The 11,464-nt window shown below is 35.7% G+C and overlaps 1 protein-coding gene and 1 pseudogene across 1 annotated transcript; one reads left to right on the forward strand and one right to left on the reverse strand.

Moving 5' to 3' along the window:
* The first annotated feature begins 413 nt into the window (after positions 1-413).
* On the forward strand, positions 414-2,067 carry LOC101127515 (14-3-3 protein epsilon-like; annotated as a pseudogene).
* An 8,260-nt stretch (positions 2,068-10,327) lies between these two features.
* On the reverse strand, positions 10,328-11,237 carry LOC101131842 (vomeronasal type-1 receptor 48-like). Its single transcript, XM_019030792.3, is given in 2 exon segments — positions 10,328-10,859; positions 10,861-11,237. Coding segments are annotated over 2 exon segments (909 nt in total).
* Positions 11,238-11,464: the final 227 nt, after the last annotated feature.

An 11,464-nucleotide genomic window follows, 5' to 3' on the forward strand; every position in this document is an offset into this window, starting at 1 on the left:
TCCCTTGACCATTTTTAATTGGTAATTTGTCCTTTTATTATTGACATACAAGAGTTTGTTTTGGTTTTGTTTGTATTCCGGATACTAGAGCCCGAGAAGATATGTAATTGGAAATATTGTCTCTCATTATGCAGCTTAGATTATATATTCTTCTTGGTGTTTGGAAAAAAACGTTTTTCAATTTGATGAAGTTTATCAGTTTCTTCTTGATTATGCTTTTTTGTTGTGTTATTTAAGAAATCATTAGTTGCCAGGAAGCGGTTGCCACAGAGCTGAGCAGTTTTCCGCGTGGGCAGGGGAAAGTCCCGGATTGTGGTGTCGCCATTTTTGCTGCCCAGAAGCGGAGCGAGAGGCAGAGACACTATCCGCTTCCATCGGTCGCGCAGACCCTGTGGGAGCGGCTGCCGCTGTGGATGATCGAGAGGATCTGGTACCAGGCAAAGCTGGCCGAGCAGGCTGAGCAATACAATGTGCTCTGGAACTGAACTGGCAGTATCTTCCAAGAAATGGTGTAGTCAATGAAGAAAGTAGCAGGGATGGATGTGGAACTGATAGTTGAAGAAATAAACTTCCCATCTGTTGCATATAAGAATGTAATTGGAGCTAGAAGAGCCTCCTGGAGAATAATCAGCAGTATTGAACAGAAAGAAGAAAACAAGGAAGGAGAAGACAAGCTAAAAATGATTTGGGAATATCAGCAAATGATTGAGACTGAGCTAAAGTCACTCTGTTGTGACATTCTGGATGTGCTGGACAAAAACCTCATTCCAGCAGCTAACACTGGCGAGTCCAATGTTTTCTATTATAAAATGAAAGGGGACTACCACAGGTATCTGGCAGAATTTGCCGCAGGAAATGACAGGAAGGAGGCTGTGGAGAACAGCCTAGTGGCTTATAAAGCTGCTAGTGATATTGCAATGACAGAACTTCCACCTGCGCATCCTATTCGCTTAGGTCTTGCTCTCAAATTTTTCAGTATTCTACTACGAAATTCTTAATTCCCCTGACCATGCCTGCAGGTTGGCAAAAGCAGCTTTTGATGATACAATTGCAGAACTGGATACGCTGAGTGAAGAAAGCTATAAGGACACTATGGACTTCAGGCATGCAGGGTGATGGTGAAGAACAGAATAAAGAAGCGCTGCAGGACGTGGAAGATGAAAATCAGTGAGACATGAAAGCCAACAAGAAAAACCATCTCTGACCACCCTACTCTTCCCTATCCCACCCCTTGGCAACTCCCCATTGTCACTGAGAACCACCAAATCTGACTTTTACATTTGGCCTCAGAATTTAGGTTCCTGCCCTGTTTTTTGTTTGTTTGTTTGTTTGTTTGTTTGTTTTTTAAACAGTTTTCAAAAGTTCTTAAAGGCAAGAGTGAATTTCTGTGGATTTTACTGGTCCCAGCTTTTAGGTTCTTTAAGACACTAACAGGACCGCATAGAGGCTTTTTCAGCATTACTGTATTGTCTCCGTGCCAGATGTGGCAAGATTACCATTAGAAATGGAAATTACCTTTGAAAGCCATTAGGTGATGCTTCTAGGTGATGCAAGCGTCTAAGGGAGATATTAATCACACTATAGAGGCAAAAGTGGTATCATTTTTCAGTTTTTCTAATTGTTTAAACCGTATTTTATACCAATGTTTGAAAGTAACTCGGTGTTAGCTTGAGATGGTTAAAGTTTGTTTGGGGAGAGGGTTTTGAAATGGTTTTGCTGTAAAAAGTTTTTCAAACTCTACTGAAATGTTGCTGAAAAGCATGGTGCTGGTAACAGTTCAACAATCGTGGCTGCTCATTCTTGCCTACTTTTACTCTCCCACTGAAGCGGGTTAGCGTTGCAGGTGGTATGGAAAAGGGCCTGCATGCGTGTTCAATTATTTGTTCCCACTCCTTCTCCATCCCCCTACCTGCTTCCCCTCACTCCTCCCCTCTTCTAGCTCAATCACTTTTGTTCAGTATGTGTAACTTGAAGCTAATTTGTTCTACTGGATACCTGACTGGAGCCACAGATACAGAATCTGTATTCTTCCTACTGAAACACAGTATGGAATTAACATTAAACTTAAATAAACCTAAATGTAAAAAATAAATAAATAAATCGTTATTGAATAAAAGATTATAAAAATTTACTTCTGCGTTTCTTGTAAGGAGTTTGTCATTTTAGCTCTTACATTTAGCTTTACAGCTCATATTAAGTATTTCAGTATGTATTTGATTTGAGATGGGGTCTGACTTCTTATTTTAAACGTTTATAGCCAATTTTCTTAGAAAAATTCTTGGAAAAGATGTTTCTTCCACATTGAAATTTTTTGGAACTTTTGTGAATGTTAATTTGCCATAAATGAATGTGTTTTTAAATGGATCTTCCTTTTTTTTGAGACGTTTGCTCTGTTGCCCAGGCTGGAGTGCAGTGGCAGGATCTAGGCTCACTGCAACTTCCGCCTCCCAGGTTCAAGCGATTCTCCTGCCTCAGCCTCCCAAGTAGCTGGGATTACAGATATGCATCACCATGCCTGGCTAATTTTTTTGTATTTGTAGGTGAGATGGAATTTCACCATGTTGGCCAGGTTGGTCTCGAACTCCTGACCTCAAGTGATCCACCCACCTCACCCTCCCAAAGTGCTGGGATTACAGACATGAGCCACCGCACCCGGCTGGATCTTCAAATATATTCTATTAATTACATGAATCTATCCTTGGTAATAAGAATTCATATCAAAAAGTATAAATTGTTTTATTTTTCTTTTTAAAGACTGTTTTGTGTATTTGGTATTCTGTGCACATTTATATTGTTTTTTAAATCTTTTTTTAGAGAGAGAGTCTCACTCTGCCACTCAGACTGGAGTGAGGTGGATCAATCAAAGCTCACTGTTACCTCAAACTCCTGTGCTCAAGCAATTCCACCACCTCAGCCTCCCAAGTAGGTGGGACTACAGGCATGCGCTGCCATATCCAGCTAATTTTATTTTTTTTATCTTTCTAGACGCAGTACCTTCCTATGTTGCCCAGGCTGTTTTTCAACTCCAGGCCTCAAGTAGTCCTCCAACCTCAAGCAGTCCTCCAACCTCAGCCTCCCAAAGCACTGGGTTTACAGGCATGAGCCACCAAGCCCAGCTTATCTATATTTGTTTTTGGGAAGAACTTGTCAATTTCCATTAGAAACAGTTAAAAATTTGGAGAGACTTTATTGAATCTGTAGATCAATCTGTGAGATATTCTAATCTTAAAAATGATAATTTAAAACTTGATTATCTAACGTATGTTAATTTATTCAGTTCTATGATTTTTCTGAATTAAGAAATAGTGTAATATGTTTGTACTTCCTTTTAAAACTTTAATATTTCTGCTTATTGGTGTTATAAATATATTTTTTCTTTATTTCATTTTCATTGTTGATTTATTTTGTCTATAACAGCAATTTAATTTTGTTTTCTGATCTGTCATTTAGTGACATTAATTAACTTGTTTATAGTTCTAGGGCTATTTTATTGAACTCCTTATATATTTTTATATAGAAAATTATATCATCTGCAAAAAAAGACCTTTGTTATTTTTCAATCTGGAGAATTTTTTTAATTTTTATTATATACTTTATTTTATTGTATAATAACTCTAGTGTTGTGGGTTAGAAAGTATGAATTTCTTTTCAGTTTTTGAAAGTTTTTTTAAACAATTGATAGTATTTATTAAATATTCATTGAATTTGACCTATAAGATATCAGGCCCTAAACTTTTCTTTGTGGAAATATTTTTAATTAATACTTTACTCGTTACATGATTATTTATATATACATATCTATTCATATATACTTTCTTATTTTTAATTGTTACAGACACATAATAGTTGTACATCTTTACGTAGTACATGTGATAGTTTGATACAAGCATATAATATGTAATAATCAAATCAGGGGAATTAGAATATGCATCACCTAAAACATATTTCATTTATTTTTGTTACAAACATTCTCTGGGAAGTATATCTTATTTCTTAATTTTACTTTCATCATTTGTGACAACCGATTTATTTATTCCTGTTTTGTGGTATTCTATGTGTAATAAATTTTTAGGTAACACAAAAATAGAAATAATAATATAGAATAAGTCTTTTGTCCAATAAATAATCCAAAGTTTTCTTTGTTGTAAGATGAAGAATGTAATCATATTTTTATCCTTAATGCTTATACTTATTATTTGAGGCAATAAAAATCTCAATCTAATCCAAATTAGTAAAACTGACATGTAACTTTGGCTTTTATCAAGAGGGCAGATTGAATTGACCCCATAAATTTTATGAAAATTTTTTAAAGACAGGAAATTAATTTTAATAATAAATGCAAAACAATATTATATTTGAATGATAATATGGAAAAGATAATTTGATAAATTAGAGAGGTTACTACTTAGCATATATAGATGAATATATAACAAAATTGAGATAAATATATGTGTATGTAATTTATCTTTAATGAAGATGAAAATTCTGCCATTTTCAACAACATTGAAGAACCATGAAGACATTATGCTAAGTAAAATAAGCCAGATACAAAAAGACAAGTACCGCGTGATTTTGTATTTATGTGAAATCTTTAATAACTCAGAGTCATAGGAACAGAAGAATAATAATTACTACCGGCTAGGATGTGGGAGGAAATGACAAGGTATCAGTCAAAAGATACATACTTTCAGCTATAAAATACATAAATGATGGGAATGTAACATATAGACTGGTGACAATAGTTAATAATACTGTATACTTAAAATTTTTTCAAAATCAAATCTCAAGTAATCTCACCACACATACCCACTCACACACAGACACATAAAGTAACTATGTAAAGTGATAAATATGTTAACTAGCTTAACTGAGGTAATTAAAAAATGTATACATGTCTCAAAACATCATATTCTAAATCCTAAATATATACACCTTTAGTTTGTCAATTATACCTCAATTAATGTATTTAAAAAGTTAAAGGTAATTAACAAGTATTATCTAGCCACATGTAAACTCCATTTAGAACCATTTTCAACATCTTCTGGATTAAATAAAAAATCTAAATCCGCATTATGTTTTTGATATCAGGGAAGTGCTAATGAGAAATAATGGTAATTGTAGAAAAAATCTGAATTAAGGTAAATGATTTAACCCATATTAGCTTTATATGATATAAAACAGTAATTCTGGCTGTATATTCATTGGAGTGTTTCTGAAATTTGTGCATAATACATATGTAATACATACATAGTAGTAAAAAGTAATCACACTTCACAAATTATTACAATACGGTGTATTAGGAAGGAGGTCTTCTACATGAAGAAACTTGAGATTTCACACAAGATGACGTTTTATGTCATAGACAATCTATGAGACATATTTTACTAATGTATGCAACTGTTGCTATTTATGCTTTTCAGGAAAATAATGTATATATTCTAAACATTTAATACAGATAATTAAAATTGTCAAGAAGTTAAAACAATCCACATTATGCTAAATATAGTTGAAGAAAAATATGAGAAATTCCCAGGACCAGGAGTAAATGAAGGGAATAATCCAGTGGAGTAGTCAACCTAAGAAGCACGTGCTCTATTCAGACAGGACTAATCACAAGAACGTCAGATTCATGTGGGTTCAACTTCCAACAAGGCAAATAGAATCAGCAAAGAAACATACAGACTGGAGACATTCCAAGTATGATATCTTCCATATGTGAAAACTAAGTTATACATTATGTTGCACACAATTAGATAAACTACCAAGACGAAGAGTCAAAAGAAATTATATGGTACATAAACATCAGATATTTGGCTTATGTTTAAATATTTTTCAGTACAATGAAAAAACAGAAAACCAAAGTAATGGGCAAAGAAAAAAAACTAGAAGCTTCTCAAGTCATATCTGAAAAAAAAGCAAATTGAAAGTAAGCTATTACAAATGTGGTGAAACAATGTAATGTACAACATATGGGTTACATATGAAAATACACTGAGCTGATGAGAGGCCAATAAAATAGAACACTAACCAAAATTGATGTAGTTACATATTTTACAGAAGGCAAATTAATAGAGAATGAAATATATACATATACGAAGATTGGATTGAGAAGAAATGAACATCTAATTGCTTTACTAGACTATATAAAAAAAGAAATATTTAAAGAATTGGTGATTAAATAGTTTCTAAAACTGAAAACCTTTAAGTCCTTTAAAAGTTTAGAAGTGTAATGTAGTATCAAGAAGAGATTTAAAAATTCTTAAGTAAAGTAATAGTTTGGCTATTACGATTAGTGATGCAATAAACATGGTAGTAATGTTGCCTCTTTGACATACTGATTTTATTTCCTTTTGATATATACCCAGTATTGAAATTGCTGAATCATAGGGTGGTTCTATTTTTAATTTTTGGAAGAATCTACATACTGTTTTTCCTAAAACAGAATAATAATCTGTCATTTACAGCAACATCGATTTACCTGGAGGACATTATGTTAATTAAAATATGCCAAGCATAAAAAGACAAACCCCACATGATATCATTTTTATGTAAAATTTAAAGCTGATCTCATGGAAGTAGAGTAAAATGGCCAGAGGCTGGAAAGGATGTGGGGAGGAAGAGATGAGAACAGGTTTGCCAATGACTGCAACATTATCATTTAAAAGAAAGAATAGGCCGGGCGTGGTGGCTCACACCTGTAATCCTAGCACTTTGGGAGACAGAGGCAGGTGGATCACCTGAGGCCAGGAGTTCGAGACCGGCCTGGCCAACATGGTGAATCCCTGTCTCTACAAAAAATACAAAAATTAGCTGGTCATGGTGGCGAGTGCCTGTAATCCCGGATACATGGGAGGCTGAGGCACAAGAATTGCTTGAACCCTGGAGGTGGAGGTTATAGTGAGCAGAGATTGTGCAACTGCACTCCAGCCTGGGTAACAGAGCGAGACTCTGTCGCAAAAAAAAAAAAAAAAAAAATTAAATTTAAAAATAACAGAATAAATTTTTGTGTTATATTACACAAAGTAGGGTGACTCTAATTAATAATAATATGTTATTATATAGGTTAAGTTAGCTAGAAGAGAGAATTTTGCATATTATCAGCACAGAGAAATGACAAATATTGAAAACAATGGCTATGTTAATTATTCTGGTTCTATTAGACAATGAATAAATGCACTGAAATATCACACTGTATCCCATAAATGTGTATAATTATATGTCAATTTTAAATTAAATAAACCTTAATTTGAAAAAGGTCAAACTTCATAACACCAACATGAAGAAAAAGCTCATAAAATCAGTGAGAGCAAAATGTCTCACCTTTGTATAAAGCCAGAAAACAGAAAAAAAAGTTGATAAAATGTTAAAGTTTTAAAAGCTTCTACATGGCACAGAAAATAATCAACAGAGTGAAAAGACAAACTACAGGCCAGGTATGGTGGCTCATGCCTGTAATCCCAGCACTTTGCGAGGCCGAGGTAGTGGACCACTTGAGGTCAGGAGTTTGCAACCAGCCTGGCCAACATGGTGAAGCCCCTCTCTACCAACAATACAAGAAAATTAGCTGGGCATGGTGGCACAAGCCTGTAGTCCCAGCTACTGGGGAGGCTGAGGCAGGAGAATCGCTTGAGCCCAGGAGGCAGAGGTTGCAGCAAGCTGAGATCGCACCACTTGCACTCCAGCCTGGGCAACAAGAGCAATACTCTGTGTCAAAAACAAAAACAAAAACAAAAACAAAATGACCAACTACAGACTGGGAGAAAATGTGCATACTGTGCATCTGACAAGGGGTTAACATCCAAAATATATAAGGGGCTCAAATAACTCAATGGCAGAAATAATAATAATCATCATCCAATTTTAAAATGAGCAAAAACCTGAATAGGTATTTCTCAAAACAAGATAGATGGATAGATAGATAGATAGATAGATAGATAGATAGATAGATAGATACACAATAGATAGTTGACAGGTATATGAAAAAATGCTCAAACTCTCTAGTCATCAGGGAAATGTAAAAGTAATATAGTTATTACCTTACTTAAATTAGCATGGTCATTATCAAGAAGACAAAAGATAACAAGTGTTGGCCATATGTGGAGAAAAGGAAACCCTTATGCACTGTTGGTTTGAATGCAGATTAGTACAGCCATTATGTAAAAAAGTAGAGGTTCCTCGAACTAAAAATAAAACTACTATATGAACCAGCAATCTCACTATTGGGCATATATCCAAAGGAAATAAAATCAGTACGTTAAAGAGATGTCTTCACTCCCATGCTTATCACAGCACTAATGACAATAGCCAAGATAGAGAATAATCATATTATCCATCAAGGGACAAATAGATAAAGAAATCATGGCATAGAAACCCAAATGAAAGGCTATTTATTCATATGAAGAATGAAATCCTGCCATTGAAAACAACATAGATGGGCTGAGCACACCTGTAATCTCAACACGTTGGGAGGCTGAGGCTGGCAGATCACCTGAGGTCAGGAGTTCGAGACCATCCTGGCTAACATGGTGAAACGACGTCTCTACTGTGCTCCATTGCACTCCAGCATAGGAGACACAGCAAGACTTCGTCTCATTAAAATAAAATAAAATAAAATAAAATAAAATAAAATAAAATAACAACATAGATGAACCTGGAAAACATTATGTTAAGTGAAATAAGCCAGGCGCAGTAAGACAAATGCAAGAAGATTTTGCTACAATGTGGAATCTAAAAAAGTTGATCTAATAAAAGTAGAGACTAAAATGGTTATAAAATATAAAATAGTTACTAAATGCTGAGGTGATTAGAGGGGAGAAGAGGATAAAAAGATGCTGGCCAAAAGGAATATAATTACAATTATATCAGAGAAATAAATTTAATGATATTTTTTACATAGCAAGGTGGCTATAGTTACTTATGAGATTGTACAGTCTTGAAAAGTGCACAGATAGTGGATGTTAAGTGTTCTCACCACAAAATAATAACTTAGATAATGCATTAATTAGCTAAATTTAATTATTTTACAATCTATATGTACTTTGAAACCTTTTGTTATGCATAATAAACTTGTACAATGTTATCTTCAATTAAAAATAAACTTTAAAAGCATGCTTAGAAAAATTATTATTCAGCTGGGTGCGGTGGCTCACTCCTGTAATCTCAGCACTTTGGGAGGCCGAGGAGGGCAGATCACCTGAGGTCAGGAGTTCGAGACCAGCCTGACCAACATGGAGAAACCCCATCTCTAATAAAATACGAAATCAGCCCGGTGTGGTGGCACGTACCTGTAATCCCAGCTACTGGGGAGGCTGAGGCAGGAAAATCCCTTGAACCCGGGAGCGGAGGTTGCAGTGAGCCAAAATCCAAGAGCAAAATTCCATCTCAAAAATATATACATTTTTTTTCAAAAGTAGTAACACTGAGTGATATGCTTGCTAATAGGAGCCACATAAGCATACACTCAGGAAAATAACATTTTCCTGGCCGGGCACAATGGCTCACATCTGTAATCCCAGCACTTTGGGAGGCCAAGGTGGGCAGATCACCTGAGGTCAGAAGTTCGAGACCAGCCTGGCCAACACGGTGAAACCCTGTCTACTAAAAATACAAAAATTATCCAGGCGTGGTGGTGGGCACCTGTAGTATCAGCTACTCAGGAGACTGAGGCAGAAGAATCGCTTGAACCTGGGAGCAGAGGCTGCAGTGAGCCGAGATCGTGCCACTGCACTCCAGCCTGGGAGACAAGAGCAAAATTCCATCTTAAAAAAAAAGAGAGAAAATGTTTTCCTGTATAAAGGTAAAATTAAAATTAAGTAGTGAGAGACATGCTTTAGGAATATTAAACCATGGGGGACACTGAACTGAGAACAACATATAGTTCTTAGCACCAGGAAATTAAAAAAATATTGAGACGGGCCGGGTGCAGTGGCTCACACCTGTAATTCTAGCACTTTGAGAGGCCGAGGTAGGCCGATCACTTGAGGTCAGTAGTTCAAGACCAGCCTGGCGAACATGGCAAAACCCTGTCTTTACTAAAAATACGAAAAAAAAAAAAAATTAGCTGAGCAAGGTGACACATGCCTGTAATCCCAGCTACTCGAGAAGTTGAGGCAGGAGAATTGCTTGAACCCAGGAGGCAGAGGCTGCGATGAGCCAAGATTGCACCACTGCATTCAAGTCTGGGCAACAGAGTGAGAATCCATCTCAAAAAAAAATTAGACATTACAAAACTGCAATTCCAGATGTTTTATTTAAATCAGATAGCAAATTCTGTGTTTTTAAATAATTTAATTAATGACAGCAAAATTATTTTTAGAAAATTTTATCACTAACTTGTTAAAAAGGGATGGCACTTCCAATGAACCTTTGGCAGAATACTGATGATTCTTTTATCAGATCTGATTAGCACCATAGGACTGACAGTGGCATAGGCATTGACCATAAACTTGTGGACACTGTAGATGACAGGACTGAATACCCATAACAGCATTTTGGAGGATGAGACAATTAAGTCCAATGAGTACATAACCACAAAGAAACTCACCAGCAGCAAGATGGTCTTGGTGGCCCTTTTCTCTGGGGAGGTTCTTAATAAAAAGCTAGTGCTATGAAGGTGCTGGGAGTGCCTCTGATGCCTGGACAAGAGAATCACCATGTAGGCACTTGAGAGAGACATGATTCCTACAAGGAAGACATCTCTGGATAACGACAGAGTAACAAACAGCCTTCTGATGACGTTTATTGGGGAAAGTGAGCAGTATTTACTGACATTCAGAATTATCTGGGTCACACTGGAAAAACCTACAATGTAGATAATCATGTCACTGTTGAAAGAAAAATTGAGGGACCAAAAATAAAGCCAGGATATTGTATTTTGTGATTTTATGTTTAAATCTCACCAACCAGGAGGTGCTGGGGCTAATGGTGATGGCCTGAAGCATGCTCAGGAGAGAGGTGGCGCAGATTGAGAGGCCCCTCATTGCCTTGTATGTGTAGAACACAGCCTTACATCTGAAGTTATTCTGAAAATTCTGTGACTCAAACACATCTGGAGACAATAGCTTTGCTGCAATGACTAGCATCAGTATGTGAACAAAGGTCAAGTGACAGATGATCAGGTCATGGTTTTTAGGCTTGTGATCCTTAAAGAATATAAAAATGTGCCAGAGAAGAAGAAATATGTTGGCCGAGATTCCAATGCCAGCTTGAAAATAAAAGGCCTTTTTCAAAGATAACATATGAAATGTGTGTTCATCCTAATGATGTAGAAGAAACATATTTTGAAGACCTGAAAAAAATACATCTGTGTCATCAATGTTCTTTTGTCAGTGTTCAAAATTATTATCATTATGATTATTTTTATTTTACTCTCATTTTCTTGATTAACCCCATCTTATATAAATTCTTGATAATGTATCTCCTGCACTATTTTCTAAACCAGATAAATATATACATATATAATTAT

This window comes from Gorilla gorilla, chromosome 6 (genome assembly GCF_029281585.2).
Source record: "Gorilla gorilla gorilla isolate KB3781 chromosome 6, NHGRI_mGorGor1-v2.1_pri, whole genome shotgun sequence".
In the NCBI taxonomy this organism is placed as follows: Eukaryota; Metazoa; Chordata; class Mammalia; order Primates; family Hominidae; genus Gorilla; species Gorilla gorilla.